This window comes from Pelodiscus sinensis, chromosome 32, assembly GCF_049634645.1.
Source record: "Pelodiscus sinensis isolate JC-2024 chromosome 32, ASM4963464v1, whole genome shotgun sequence".
Taxonomy (NCBI): domain Eukaryota; kingdom Metazoa; phylum Chordata; order Testudines; family Trionychidae; genus Pelodiscus; species Pelodiscus sinensis.
This window is the reverse complement of record NC_134742.1, coordinates 2,443,331-2,459,272: the sequence shown is the minus strand read 5'-3', so window position 1 is coordinate 2,459,272 and position 15,942 is coordinate 2,443,331. Positions and strand designations below refer to the sequence as shown.

Genomic DNA, 15,942 nt, shown 5'->3' with positions numbered 1-15,942 from the left:
TTTGATAAACTAACATGAGAAAATTAAAATGCTTAATCTGTTTCATAATTTAAATTAAACCATTCTCACTAGCTGCAGCTGGTTCAGAAAATAAGGTCACTGTACACAGCCTGCCCCTGCCTCTCCTTCCCTCGGCACACAGATCCGTGAATAAGTTAAATCTCAGTACGCTACTTCTGAAATGTTGCCAACCCTTGCACTAAAGATCTGCGTCTTAATTTATTGATTAATGAAGCTGCTGTAAGTAGGACTATTTTTTGACTTTAAAAAGTATCACCAGCACTCTGCCCTGTACATAGAGGCGAATAAGTCAAATTTCTGCACTCCACCTCTAAAAGGTTGCTGACTCCTGCCCCTAGCGCGTTGCCTGGGAGCCAGAGAGGCATGAGCCTTTTCAACTGCTTCTATTTAAAGGGCTCGCACTTGCTGGGCAGTTGCGTTGCCTGGCAGCCACCTGGCAGGTAAAAGCCCTTTAAACAGAAGCAATTGAAAGGGCTCACAGCTCTCAGTCCCACTGTCCGGGAGGCACGAGCCCTTTCAACTGCTTCTGTTCAAAGGGCTTGTGCCTGCCAGCAGCTGACAAGCAACAGGTTAGTAGCGGGGCCAAGAGCTCCCATTGGTGTTATGTGAACTCTTAAGCCTCCACACTAGACAACTCTGGAGGAGGCTGGCCCCCAGCACCCTGCCATCTGCTCCAAGTTCCTTCCATTGGCAGAGACCCCAAGCCAAGCAAAGCTCCCAACAGTGTAGTTCTTAACCCTGCCCCTTCTGGATTGGCCCATGGCCACTTCTGAAATTTGTGAAGTGGCCCCCCTTCCAAAATGGGTTTAACCACCTGGTTACCAGGTGCTAGTCAGTACTCCTCCTATCTATTGCAGTAGATGAGGCAATTTCTAAGACCAGCTGAAGACAAAGCCCTGATTGCTTTCCTTTCCTAACTTAGGCTTTCCCCCAATGTGAGAACATGTGTTCACACTCTCCATACTCATGGAAAAGTATTGGAATCCATCTTGAATCTAGTACCAGGTGGCACAGTCATGTGACTTTCTAGGATCAACCACAATTTGGACTTACAGGAGAAATGTAATCATCATTGGTGGTTGGTTTGAGTACTGAGTCGCTACGTTCCTAACATATCAATAATGGTCCTCATTAGTACATTTAGACTTAAAACCAGATGCACACTTCATAAGACTAACTTCGCAACACAAGAATGATACAGGCACAGAAATAGCACATACAGATTCAGCAGACTGTAACAGTAAAAATGGTATGTTACATGATGAGTTATGCCTGTCTAGAAGAAGCTTTATGAAAATCCATATTTTCATGAAGGATGAGGGAGGGCCGTGGCAATTTCAACCTGCACAGCATTTGTTTGGATGTTTTCTCTCCCTTTTCCTGTTCCCCTTTCAGCACAGCACAGCACAGCGAATGACTCCTGTCTGGTTTCTGTCTCTATCCCAGCAGGTGATGGGATGCTGAGGAAGAACTATGAGGAAAGTCTTCAGCAAGAAAGTCTGGAGCAAGTGGCTCCACATGGGATGTTACTGTCAATATATGAAGGGCACCTTTTTCAGACTCCTAAGCAGGGAGAGACCTATGCAAGTCAGCATAGCCCAGAAAAACAGCAGGGAAACCATGCAGTGGAGGGACAGGGTAAATCCTATCACAGGAACAGACACATAAAAAAGAACAGAGAAACTGTTCAACAAAAAATCCCCCATCGAGAGGAAACCTACCCTTGCAGTGACTATGGGAAAAGTTTCCAGTGTAGACAGGTCCTCATTTTACACCAGAGAATCCACACAGGCGAGAAACCCTTCAACTTGTCTGACTGTAGGAATAACTGCAATCAGCACTCAAAGCTTATTACCCATCAGGGAATGCATCCAACTGAGAAAATCTGTGACTGCCCTGACTGTGGGAAAAGCTTACATTGCCAATCAGGTGTTATTAAACACCAGAAAAACCACAGAATAGAGAAGTCCTTCATCTGCTCTGACTGTGGGAAAAGCTTTAGTCAGTGCTCACACCTTGTTAGACATAGGCAAATCCACACAGGGGAGAAACCCTTCAACTGCTCTGTGTGTGGAAAAAGCTTCAGTCAGAATGCAAACCTGATTAAACATCAGAGAATCCACACAGGGGAGAAACCCTTCAGCTGCTCTGACTGTGGGAAAAGCTTCAGTCAGAGTTCAAACCTTATTAGACATAGGAGAATCCACACAGGGGAGAAACCCTTCAACTGCTCTGATTGTGGAAAAAGCTTCAGTGAGAAGCCAGACCTTGTTAAACACAGGAGAATCCACACAGGAGAGAAACCGTTCAGCTGCTCCGAGTGTGGGAAAAGCTTCAGTCATAGGTCAGACCTTGTTAGACATAGGAGAATCCACACAGGGGAGAAGCCCTTCAATTGCTCTGAGTGTGGGAAAAGCTTCAGTCAGAATTCAAACCTGATTAAACATCATAGAATCCACACAGGGGAGAAACCGTTCAGCTGCTCTGAGTGTGGGAAAAGCTTCAATCAGAGATCAGATCTTGTTAGACATAAGAGAACACACATAGGAGAGAAACCTTATAACTGCTCTGACTAATTACAAAGGTTCAATTGTAGCTGAAATGTTTTTGAACATCAAAGAACCCTTTTAATAGCTCTGACTGTGGGGAAAATGGGCTTAAATTGCAACAAGGAGCTTTCGATTTTACATTACAAAAAACTTCCTGTGAGGGTAGTGGAGCACTGGAATAAATTGCCTAGGGAAGTTGTGGAATCTCCATCACTGGAGTAATTTAAGAACAAGTTAGGGATCATCTAGATGGTGTTTGGTCCAGCCATGAGGGCAGGGGATTGGATTAGATGCCCTCTAGAGGTTCCTTCCAGCTGTAGTGTTCTATGATTCTGTGAAAAATATCTTTATTCCAAATAGCATGAAAGAAAAGTGTTAGAAATAGGGAAAATAGTACAGCTTTCTAACTGCTGCAGGTTGTGGAAAATTCTTCTAAACATAAAGTGGAATGTGTGACAGGGTTTGCATGTGATTCCACTACCGTGCAAGAAATGACTTGGTGCTGATTTGAACTGCTTGCTTCCCTATCCTGAGTAAGCACCTGAGCCTCTGGGTTCAAAGCTGGGAGGGAACCATCTCCTTCCACCCTTTCCCAGGCTATTTTGTGTAGAGAGAAGCAGCCTTGGTCAGACCTGCCAGATTGGGCCCCGCCTGCCTTCCCCTGGCTTCTGAACTGCACTGTAGCTTGGGGGGCAGCCAACAGCCTGGGTGCCTACAGTGCACTGCTGAGTATAGTATGGAACCTGTTCCTTAAGTTTCTGCAACATCTGACTGAAGGATGGCTAACATGATGCTAATTTTTTTAAAGGATTCAGAGGCAATCCCAGGCATTCCATGTGGGGAAGCCTACCTTCGGTGCCAGGGACATAGGTTGAAGTACAGAGTTATCCCACATAGAGATGCACATGATCCTTTTGGAGAGAAATCAACAGTGCTTTCTGTAAAGAGAAATCATACCTCACCATTGTATTAGAATTCTTTGAGGGGTCAGTAAACATGTGAACAAACATGATCCAGGGGATATAGTGTACTTTGTCTTTCAGGAAGCTTTTGAGAAGGTCCCTCACTAAAGGCTGTTAAACAGTGGAAGCTGTCATGGTTTTGTGGGAGAATTGAACCTAACATTAGCTATTTTGTATGTCCAGCCATTGGTAGCTGAAAACCAAATATTGCACAGCTAGGACTAATATTTAGGACTTCGAGAGTCAAAGCCAAATAACTGCATATTTCCAGTTTTGCTTATCACAGTGGGACAAAAAGTTAATGTACCATACAAGGAATGTTTAAAGAGCTCACCTTGGTTTTAAGTGTCTGTAATGTATAAGTGTTATAACTAAAATGCGTTGATAACCATTATTTGCTAAAACTCGATGAATTAGTGACCCACAGTGGGTTCCTATGGTGATCCACTAGGCATCAGGATGTGTTATGTGCTTTAAGGTAGCTATAAAAAAATCAGTCTACTTTGGAGAAATCCAAGGGAGTTTTTCTTCAGGCAAGAACTTGGTACCTAAACTCCCCAGCAACTGGATGGAAGGAAGCTCACCGAAACCCAGCTATTAATTACTCAAACTGTCTCAGTCTTTGGGTAATTATAATGTTTGGAATGCTTTGCATTACGGGTCTATTTAGTGCACGTGTGTGTGTTTGCTTAAAACCTAATTTTAAAAAAGCTCTCTGGTTGTATCAGTTATTTGTTATTCAGAGGACCTGGGGCCTCATTGTTTTATTCCTGATGTCACCTAGCAGTATTTCATTGACCACTGCTTTGGGTTCTGAAACCTTTGGGTAGCAAATGTGGTGAGCTAGTCATGAGCGATGGAGAGGAGGGAAGGATTGTGGAAGAGGAGAGGACAGCAGGACAGGCGCTCTCTATGATATCCCCTGTGGCCCTGGCTGTGATTTGATTCACAGCTACATTCCAGTACTGAGTCTCATGGCTCAGGCTGGTAGTCTAGAGGAGTGGAAAATGTCATAGGGAATGGGACTAGTTGAGAAGAAAGGGAGAAGGCGAGAGAGATCAGTTAACAGTGGCTTTGGGGAAAAGGTTACTGATTTTGTAGAGGAAGCTGGTAATGGTCTTTGGAAACCTGGGGCCTCCCAGTAGCTCTCTCAGCAAAGAGCAGCAATAATAAAAACATAATTCAAAGGAACAACACAAATAAATATAATGAAAAGGAAGAAAGGCTAAGGGCAGAGCCAACTCCCCTGGGCAGTAACCCTGCCTCGCCCAGCAAAGGCAGTGGCCCGGCAGAGACGGGTGTGACAGGAGACAGAGCGACAGGCTGAAGCAGGAGGTGAATGAAAACAGCAGCCCATGGAGCTTGAAGGGAATTGTTAGGGCTTCATTTCAGGGTTCCCAGAACAAGCCCCAGCCCATCCTAGGGAATACAGGAAACTCAATGATGCTCAGAGCCCAGTGGGAAGAGCAGAAGGGAACTGGGACTGCAATTTGTAATCTGGGGCAAGGGAGGGAAGTTAAAGGGGGACCCAACTTGCATCCTTCTTAACACAAGCATGAGAGGGATGAGCCAGATGAGCTTTCCCTACACAGGAAACCCTATGCTAAGGCAGATTGGTCCCCAAGGAGGGGAAGTGAGAGAGGTCATGGCCCTTCTCCTGCCCAGGTCAGAGCCATAGAGAAATTGGGGGGGGGGGCCTCTCAAACGAGCACAGCCTGGGGATGGGTGGCACGGGTATCTCATACCTCCGGCCTCCCTCTGGTTAGGGAATGCCTGATCCCAGAGGATTTTGGAGGGTTCCCTTATGCTGCCCAAGTGGGTATCCAGCCTGGAAATGAAGGCAGCGCAATTAGTTTGCAAGATGAAGTGGCAACCTCCACTATCTTCCTCGAGCTGGGCCAGAGCGTCCAGATGTTTTGTCTGCCTGTGAAGCCCCCCTTCTTTTTAGCAGGTTAAATTTGTTATTGCTGCCTGTATTTTGTTTTTTGCCTTCTCTTTCCCTTCCTAACTCATTGTTTATTGTTTATTTCCCTTCCTAACACACACACACACACACAACTTCTGCTTTTTCTTTCCCAACTCCTCTTTCTTTTCACTTCTTTCTCCCTCATCACACACACCCCACCTCTTTTTTGTGTGCATGTTTTTTGTTGTTTCAGCGGTGAAGGGTTGAAGAGACAGTTAAAAATATTTATAGCTGTATAGAAATAGAAGAATGTGAGACGCACCAGGGCCAAAATTTGCATTTCATTTTCATGGCCTCAATAACGAGACTCCTAATCACAAAACCATGGGGGTCTCTGGGATTGACCCTGCCCTGCAGCCTGTCCCACCTGGCCCTTGTCGTGGGCTCTCTGTGAGGTCACCACCTCACAACCTCCTTTAGCCAATAAGCTGAGGTGCTGCAAAAGGCCCTTGTGATGTCACTGCCCATTGTCAGCAAAACCATTTCTGCTGCAGAGAGACCAGAAGCCCAGAGAGCACACAGCCATGGCCACAGCAACTCCTGTACGGGAAATCCAAGAGGAAGCCAAATGTCCCATCTGCCTGGAATGTCTCAGACCCAGTGACCCTACACTGTGGGTACAACTTCCACCGATGCTGCATCATGCAGCACTGTGGGACATGGGCAGAGCTGGGCTCTGACCTCTTGTACTACCCCAGCTGTAGAGCCCAAACCCAGAAAGGGGCTCTGAGGAATAACTACCCACCAGCAAATATCGTGGAAAAACTCAAACAAGTGGATTTGAAACCAGGCAATGGGAATGTGAGAGAGAGACATGGCAAAGCCCTGGATCTGTTCTTTGAGGAGGATGGGGAAGCCATGTGTGTGGTTTGCTGGAGATCCCCGAAGCACAGATCTCACTGGGTGCTGCTCCTGGATGAGGCTGCCCAGACACACAGGGTAGGACACACACTGGATGTGGGTTAATTCCAACCTTCCCTGTTCACACGCATTTTCTCTGAGCCCCAGAATCTCCCCGTTTCCTAGATTTTCTCCCCTGATCTGTGGCTCCATCTAAATCTCTGCCCTGCAGGTGCCTTCCTCTGGGCAGGTGCAGGGAGCCCTGGCACTCATGCTGCACCAGCCTGTCCTTAGGGAGACGTGGGCACCACAACTCTGTGAACGGCATTTTTCTGGCACATAGAGTTGAAGCAAAGTGTGTCTGTGCTGCTGGCAGGCCAGGAAAGGAGGGAATGAGCTGCTTTCACCACACCCCTGACAGCTCATGCATGGCCCCCAGTAAAGACAAACTATGCAACAGAGAAACCTCAGGTCAGATAGGCAGCTGGTGACAGACAGAAACAGCGTCCGGAGGCAGCAAAGGAAACTGGATGAGTCAGGGTGTGTAGGGAACAGCAGGAAGATCTGAAACTGTTCTGTGAAGATGATCAGACTTCTTCTACCTGTCTGGTTTTCCACCCACCCCTATGCTCACAGAGCTCAGACAGTGGTTCCCATACAGGAAGCTGTCCAGGAACACAAGGTATTGAGTTGCTGTTCTGTCTTATGGGCAATAACTTTGCATTTTAATAACTGGTTACTGGCACCACAAGGTGCATCCCTCACAGTACGCAAACAGCTGAGCAAAGCAGTGGCACTCCAGCCTGGCAAGAAAGGAACCAGAAGGGAAGATTTTGGATTTGTCTGATGTGGGAAAGTTTTCTCTGAGCATCTGAATCCTTTTCAAACCCAGTGCCCAGCAAGGACATGTGGGAATTTTCAACAGACCAGGAGCTGTGAAATGATCCATGAGTTCCTCTTAGAGTGGTCCCAGTGGGTGCTTCACTCATGGCTTGTCCCGCACCACAGCTCAGATGCTTTGTATAGCTGTTTCCAGCTGGGTGCGCGTGCGCAGGATACAGTTCATGCCGTTTGCGCTCTTTGATCTTTGCGCGTACCCAGCTTCCCTGTCAGGTCAGGACTACCCCCTCGATAGCGACACAGTGTGAGGCTGATCCCAAGGCTGTGTGAGGCTGATCAAAGGCAATCAAGGGAACAAAAGATTAAACACTCCCAGTCACACAGTTCCAACCGCCACAGTAACTGAAATCACCTGCAACAGAACAGAAACAAAATGCAAACAAACAGTCCAGCAAACTCACTCACTCACGCCAAAGCTAGTCCACTCTTCTGGCAGCCTGTTCAGTGGCGGGATCTCTTGTGCGCCCTCTCAAACTCTCCTGTCTGCAGCCTCCTGTCCGCTTCACATGGAGGTGGGAAGGTTTTTTATTGGTAGATTTCTCTATGACTTTGAGGAACATGGGCTTGTGTGTGTTTCTCCATTGTCCTGAAATAGTCTCTTGTGTGTGTACTTGTGTATATGTGGGAAAAACTGAAGCATGAAAGATGCATTTAAAGTAACTACAAGACTTGCTTGGCATTGCCCTGGTCCTTCAGGGCAGGGGGCTGGTGATGGGTGTAGGTAGGGCGAGGCAAAAGTGAGGGTTGGGCGCTGAGTAGGCACTCAGGGCCAGAGGGGACTTTCTCTCCTTTCCCTGTCTGCAGGGCCTTTTCTCACCCCCTCCGCCTCTCCCCCTACCCCCAGTTTCCAATGGCCAGCAGGGCCCTTCTCTCTCCCTCACACCTCCTGCGGCCTTCTGTCTCCTCCCAGCTCCCTGACCTCCTTCTGGTGCTGTGGCAAGGGCTAGGGGAGGAGAAAGGTTTGGGATGGGGGGGGGAGCTACTTACCTGGTCTGGTGACAGACAAGATGGCAGAGCCCCAGCTCTGCTGGTCACTCTTTTGGTGGTATGACTGTCGTCCCCCCCCAAGTGGCCACTCTGCATATAGCTTTCCCCTGCAGGCTCAGCACCCCCATTGGCTACTCTCAGTTTTGCATCCCTCTTCTCTGTGCCCCTCCCTTCAATGTTACAGAAAACAGTCCCTTTCCCAGCACAGCCCATTGTCCTGGCACAGCCAAACCCTGGCTTTGCTTTACGTTAGGATAGGAAGAAGCTGTAAACCAAAATTGGTGGTCCTAGCTCTTCCCATTTAGGAGTACTTGAGCAAAGAGACTCACAGACGGACATTTCTAAAATATACATATGTATGAGTTAATTCCTATTCATGGTGATGTTCACAAAACTTCTCCCAAACTGCACATATTATTTTCCAGGAGGCCCGGAGACATCCCTTTAAGGCATATTGGGGCCAAAACTGTAAAACAAAGACACTGTCAGGAAACTCTCCGCACAGATTTCCCATCTCAGCAAGGTGATCAGTGAGCTGGAGGGGAAGTGTCAGAAGCCAGCGAGTGAATTCCTGCGGGTGAGACTGAGGGAGAAGCACAGGCACCACTTCTGTGGGTGCTGCAGGGCTGGACCACCCATGGAAAAAATTAGTTGGTGCTTAGCAGCCAGCTTCTCCTTTTTCCCCAGCACCTCCTGCCTGCTGCAGTCAGCTGTTCCACCGTGTAAAGGCAATGCTGGGAGGGAGAAGAAGGATTGGGCATAGGGTGTGCTCAGGAGAAAGGTGGGGAAGAGGCAAGGCAGTATGGGGTGTGGCATTGGGGAAGGACAGGAGTGTGGATGAGGCCTGAGGTTGAGGGCCCTGGGACAACTGGACACTAGCGCCAGTGGTTGGAAACAACCCAGCTCCCCATACAGGGAAGGGATGCTCCAGGTGTCCGATCTCAGTGTAACTCCGTGTGCATTGCTGGCATGTGAGTGACTGTTGTGCTTTGCAGAGTCACAGGCACAAAGATAGTAGAGATGGCAAAGCCCCATTCGCTCAGGGAATCCATGGCCCTGGGGCCAGGGCAGGGCCTCTCTTCCCCATGTTTGCAAAATCCCTTCCCTTGGGTGAGGTCCCCTTTCTATGTCTAGTGGGTGTTCCCAATGTCTCATATGGAACTGAGATGCGTCTCTCTCTCTCTCTCTTTCTAGGATGTCAGGTACATGGCGTTGTCTCTCTCCAGGTGTGAGACGAGGCCGTTCCAGCCGCCAGAGGAGATTTCTCCTGAACTGGATTTGGGAATCTGTCATTTCGCCCAGAAAACTGTTGCTCTAGTGAAGACTCTGAGGAAGTTCAAAGGTGCTGAGAAGGGATCTTGACGGGGAAATTGGGATGAGCCTCTGATACAGCAGGAGAAGGGAGATGGGAGGTGCTCTGGCAAGCTGGGTCATAATTAGATGATGGATCATTTGAGTGAAAGATGGAAAATAGAGAAACTGAGTGGGAGTAACAGGTGCCCTGGTGCCAGCACACCTCGTATTAATTCATGATTCACTAAAAGTCACAACACTGAGCCCCAAATTTAGCAAAAATGCCTAATTTTTCATCCCTCCCAACTTGGAAAGCCCATGGGGCCAGAGAAACAGGGATGCTGCTTTGGCTGGATCTTGAGACTCCCCTAGCCTATGCCAAGATCTGCACAGAGCTCTGCATCCATGGACTAGGAGAGTCACAAACTGCCCCCTGCAGTCCTCGGCCAGTTCAGGGTGAATCTGGCCCATTGATCCAACCCTGTCCCAGCTCCAGTTTTCACCTTGTATAATGACTGCATTACAGTGTGTGCCAGTCTGTGGAGGCCAAGGGCCCCATTGTGCTGAGCTCCGTAGAGATGCTGAGTTAACAGAGGGGCTTACAATGGTGAGACCTGACCCTGCAAACTGTTACCATCCCATTCCTGTCAAAGGCACCTGTCAGGGCTGGTCCCCACTCTGGTACTCTGAGTAAAGAAGATGGAGACCCACAAGAGACCTTCCCTCTATAGGCTCTACATACAAGAATTCATCAGAGTCGCAGATTCACTGACTTTTTTAGGGAGTAGCTGCCACCACCAAGTGAAATAAAAGAAAAAAACCCTTTCTTCTTGATCCCAGGCAGAAAGCACTTGGACTGCTTCCAAAGGGAAGCTCTTTACCACCAAAGAGCTTGAAAACAAAGAGAAAACAACGGCAGTCTCTGGCAGCTGACCTCTCAGTCTGAGGCATGCAGACACACACACACAGACCCAGACCAACGACCTGTGTCTTTCCAGGACACAAGAATCAAATTATCACCTTACAAAAAGGTGATTTTATTAACAAAACAAAAAAGGTATATGCAAGTCAAATTTCAGCACTGTATCCCATTAGTGCTTCTGCCCCCTGTCAACAGCCTTGTGAGCTACCTGAGTTTAATCCTTTAGTCACCGAGTGCTGGCCATCACAGCGCCAAAGTGGGTAAAATTACTTTTATGCTAAAGTCTTTGCAGGATCTGGGTCTAGGGTCTGACAAAAGCCAACAGGTGGATGAGAGAAAGCAGCTGGTGTCTGGAGGGGGGGAAGGAAGGATGAGAGGAAAATAAATCTCTTACAATTGCATCTCCCCTAGGTTGGGTATGAGACCTAAAGGCTTTTGGCTGCATTGCTGGGAGATTCCTGAATGAGAGAGAAAAAGGAAGGTTTCAGATCAGTTTATGTTTATATTGAAAACCTGTGTGCGCCCTTGTGCCCCTCTGTCAAAATTCAAACCAGGCTAGGTCAGGTCAAACTGGGGATACTCTTATAAATCCGAAAGCATGAAATCTCGTCTCTTTCTCCTTTTCCCCCACCAGACACTCTGCCCTCTGTACTGGAGACACAAAGAGGGGAGTCCCTAGTAGTGCACAGACAAGGTAAGATTGCACATGGTCACAACTTAAAGTGACGAGAAAAATCCTTTGAAACCATCTTCACGAGATTATGGATAAATTTAAAAATTAAAGCAATAAAAACAGCCCCACAAATAACAAAAAAACAGGACTATGTAGCACTTTAAAGACTAACAAGATGGTTTATTAGGTGATGAGCTTTCGTGGGCCAGACCCACTTCCTCAGGGGCTGGGGGCACAAGGATAGAGGGAGTCAGGGGGCTGGGCTGGACTTCAGTGACCTAGGCCTGGGATGTGAGTGGGCCATCCCTCTCCATCCCTCTGTATTGCCTCTGCCAGGACCCCACTGTCTTGAGATCTCTAGGGAGTCTTTCAGTCTCTGCAGGGGAGAACACATCCTACGTGGGCCCTGAGCAAGGTGTGTGTGGGGAGTCTGGCTCCAAGCTCCTGGAAGGGGCCAGGCCTTGGGCAGAAGAGGTAGAGCTAGTGGAAGCCAGGTCTCAGACCACACTCCCCCCAGTCCTCAGAGCTGCCTGTAGCATGTCACAGGGTGCTTTGATGGCAACCGGGAACTCCAGGCCCTTTTGAATCCAATGGCCTGGGAGGATGCAGTGGCAGCATTACTGGGCCACAGATCTGGCAGGCAGATGCCTGACTCCCACAGACTGTCACAGCCCTCGCAGCTGGCTGATGGTGTGGGATGATGTAAGTTGTTACGAGTTAGAGCACAGAGGGAGCTGGAGAAGCAAAGCCCATTGGGGAGTGGGGAGAGGCTGAAAAATGATGCAACACAAGGGTGTTTATTTTCCTTCTGCACCAGGGCATTCACTGCCCAGTTCAAGGTGACAGGCCTAGGTCACCAGGGTGAGCATTGAGCACACAGGGAAATGGCACTGTTGAGCCTTCTGCTCAACTCTGCACCTCTCTCCATGGAAAAGTTCCAGGATGAGATGACACGTGTTGTGGAGGACATGGTCTTCAAAAGGAAAAGCGGCGAGGAGTCCTGTGGTACCTTATAGACTAACCGAAGTCCTATAAGGTGCTACAGGACTCCTCTCCGCTTTTGCAGGTTCAGACTAACATGGCTACCCCTCTGATACTCTCAAAAGGAAGTGTAGCCTTGAGGGTACAAGACATCAGAAGGACAATATTGGTGCCTTTTCAAATATAAGAACAGCCATATTGGTCCATCTAGCCCAGTATCCTGTCTGCTGACAGTGGCCAGTGCCAGATACCTCAAAGACTATGTCTAGACTACAAAGATAATTCAGAAAAAGAAACACAATTTGCAGTATGCAAATTGCATATCTTTTTCCGATTTACTTCTAAAACAGGCTTTTCTGAAATTTGGCTCGTCTGCAAATTTTCAAAAAAAAGTGTCTTTTGGAACATCCTTTCTTCCTCGTAAATTGAGGTGTACAGAGATGACGACAAAACATGTCCACTTTTCTGATAATTTCTTCGTAAAAGCAGACATGTTCCTTGGACACGGCAGAGCTTTTCCGGGATCCTGCAGGTATCCAAGAAAAGACCTAAAGTCTGGACGTACCCAGAGGGAGTGAACATAGTTGATAACTGTTGGCCTCCTTCTCTAAGCAGAACCCAGGGGCACAAAAGTCTCCCCTGAGAACAGTGATGAGAAGCCTGCAGCCCACGGACATGTGCAGCCCATCAGAGCAATATGAGTGCAGCTGCCAGGCCTCGTGCTGGTGTTGTTCAACCACAGGCCCCACGCCTGCAGCTTCCAGTGGCTAAGGTTCCCTGTTCCCGGCCAATGGGAGCTGAGGGAAGTGGCAGCAGGCACAGCCCCTTTGCTTTCTGTAGTTACATCGATCTATGCCCGTAAAGCTTTGTAAGTGACAGTATTGACTGCCAGTAAATCATTATTTATTGCTTCTCATTGGCTGACAGCCCCCCCCCCACCACACACACACACACACACACACACACACACTAATTCCTTACAACTGTGAACATCTGAATAGAGACAATTTTTAAATGAAAGCTTCAAACCCACCACTTGAGGGAATTGTTTAAATCCATCAACATTTACAAAATGCTTCCCAACAAACATCTCTCCAGCCTGTGAGTCTCTGGGAGAGATTTCTGCCAAGCCTGATCCCACCTCACTGGCCAGAGCTCCCCTGACAGAGGAGACCCTTGTTCACAGTCGCGTTCCCACCTGAGACAGGAAGGGAGCGCCTGGTGCTGGGACAATGGGGCAACCAGCAATGGGTGCAGAACTTTAGGATGCACAGGGGGACCTTTCATGAGCTCTGCACCTGGCTCACCCCTGCACTCCGGAAGCAGGACACCCACCTGAGCCCCACCATTCCCGTTGAGAAGAGGGTTGTGATTGCCCTGTGGAAACTGGCCATCCCAGACAGCTACCTCTCCATGGCAAACCAGTTTGGGGTGGGCAGGTCCATCATCAGCACAGTCGTCTGGCAGGTAAGGCCCTCCGTGGATCATGGGCTCGTCCTGGGAGAGGGAAGGGGCCAGACTGGGTGGGGGGAGGCTGTAGAGGCAGGGGGAAGCCCCGCACCCAGGGGGTCATGCTGTCCCTTCTGCACACAGCCCCGCTGGTGGTGGTGGGGAAATCCCGGGGGGCAGAGGGTCCTGTCCTGCGTGGGGGAAGGGGCCAGGAAAGAAAAGTTGAGCACACCCCAGGGGCCCATGTATGCTCTGTGTCTCATTTCATGCTCCCATGTGCTTCTCTGCATGTCGTCCATGCCATCAATGACGTACTGCTCCAGAGGGTCATCTGCCCCCGTGAAGTGAACACCACCATTGTCGGCTTCGCCAGCCTTGAGTTCCCAAATTGTGGGGGAGCCATAGACAGGACCTCCATCCCCATCTGGGCGCCAGAGCACTGAATGGCCCGGTTCATAAACCGGAAGGGCTACAGCTCCGTGGTGCTCCAGGCGCTCGTGGACTACTAGGGCTGGTTCCAGGACATATACGTGGGGTGGTCCGGCCGGGCCCATGACGCTCGTATCCTCAGGCACTCAGGCCTGTGCTACAGGCTAGAGATGGACACCTACTTCCCCCAGGGGGAATTCACCATTGGGGATGTCAGGATGCCAGTCTGCATCTTGGGGGATGTGACCTACCCCGATTGCCTGGCTGATGCGGCCATACACTGGCTAACTAGACCACAGCCAGGCCACCTTCAACGCCTACCTGGACCGGGCCCGCAACCCCGTGGAGTGCGCCTTTGGGTGTCTGAAGGCATGGTTCAGGTGCCTCCTGACCCGCCTGTAGATGTGCGTGCAGCACATCCCGAAGGTCATCTTGGCATATTATTGAGGGGAAGGGGGAGGCCTTCCTCCTGGGATGGATGGCAAGTGAGGGCCAGGCCTACCAGCAGCCCCAAACGGCCGCCACCCGGCAGACCAACCACCACGGGGTGCGGGTCCGGGAAGCCCTCTGGGTGATGCTGGACCAGGCCCCACAATAGGCTGCCCGTACACCTCTGACCGCATGCACCCGTGCCCCCACTTCCCACTCCCATCACCACCCCTTCCTACCACCCTTCCCTCACCTCCCAATAAATAAAATGCACTTGCTTTATATAAGGCATTTTTATTTACATGGGGAAGGGGGTGCACTGTGGGGAGGGAGGAGGAGGGGGCCCTGAACTGGGAGGAGGGGGCCCTGAACTGGGAAGGCCTCATGGGTGTGAGGGGAGGCCTCTCCCACCCCCACGGGTGCAGGGTCGCCTCTGCCCCTCATGCCGGGTCGAGACAGACTGCACCAGGAGGTGCTGATGTTGGGGGGCTGCAGGACGGGGCATGGGCATGTCGGGGGCCTCAGGACAGGGCACAGGCACATCAGGGGGCAAAGTGGGGGGAAGACTGGGCACGTCAGGAGGGAAGAAGGGGGGCGGACTGGGCAAGGCAGAGGGGACAACAGGAGGGGGTCTGGCCATGGTGTGCTGCAGTGCAGGGTCCATGCGCTCCGCAATGGTGCTCAGGAGGGTTTATGTGCGGTCACAGTGCTCAATGTACCCACTCCCGCCACTCCTCGTTGGCACATATTTTGTTTGTGAGCGAGCCCTCCATGCGCTCAATGGCATAGACGTGGCAGCAGAGAAGGTGGTAGCGGTCTCGGGAGCGCTGCAATGGGCCCTGGCTCCTTGGTGCCAGCAGGATAGGGCTGGAAGGCCCTTCGCTGGCAGGAGGTCCCACTGCAGATGAAGCAGATGAGCGCAAGATGGTCAGTGACCCCTGCCCCATGGTGTTCCAGGCGCCCTGTGCTCTCCTCATGCCACCGCACATGCCACAATGCCTGGGGACAGGTAAGACTGGTGGGGGGGGGATTCCCCTAGGGGCAGCGGGAGGGCCTGAGGTGGGCCAGGGGATCCTGAGAGGGCCACATGTGGTGGTGGGGGGCCTGTTGTGCCTTCCCCTGGGGCAGCTACTGTGTCCCATAGGTGGCCATGGATTAGTGCTGTGTGTAGTCCCCTTGGGCTGCATGGTGTCTGTCCTGCACCCTTGCAGCTGGGCTGCTCCCAGCTGGACGTTCCCTGCTCCTCCAGGCTGGGTGTGCATGGCCCCTGGGGTCCCAGGCATGTGCTGGGGCTGGCAGCCGTGTTCGTGTGCCACTTGGTCCGGCTGCACAAGGTTGTACATGCTGTGTGCCACTGTGCAGCATCCGGCCAGGCTGTGCAATGTGCTGCACCCTCTCCCCCATCCCATGGCCCCCTACCTCCTGCACACTTGTGAGTGGCAGCTGCGACACTCACCAGATGATCCCTCACCAATCTCCGAGGAGGCCTGGGACACATGGTGGCTGCTGTGCTGGGCTGGTGGGCTCTGGCTGCCGTCCTC

The 15,942-nt window shown here is 50.4% G+C and overlaps 1 protein-coding gene across 10 annotated transcripts in view; it reads left to right on the top strand.

Moving 5' to 3' along the window:
* The window catches only part of LOC112545673 (uncharacterized), a 37,821-nt gene that overhangs the window by 11,176 nt on the left and 10,703 nt on the right, over positions 1-15,942 (top strand). For 4 of the 10 annotated variants that reach the window (XM_075913684.1, XM_075913683.1, XM_075913686.1 and 1 more), the window contains one exon: positions 1,468-8,644. In XM_075913684.1, coding sequence (XP_075769799.1) covers positions 1,468-2,597 — 1,130 coding nt within the window. In that variant the 3' untranslated portion in view covers positions 2,598-8,644. The other 6 variants (XR_012898463.1, XR_012898462.1, XR_012898464.1 and 3 more) reach the window with 6 other exon arrangements.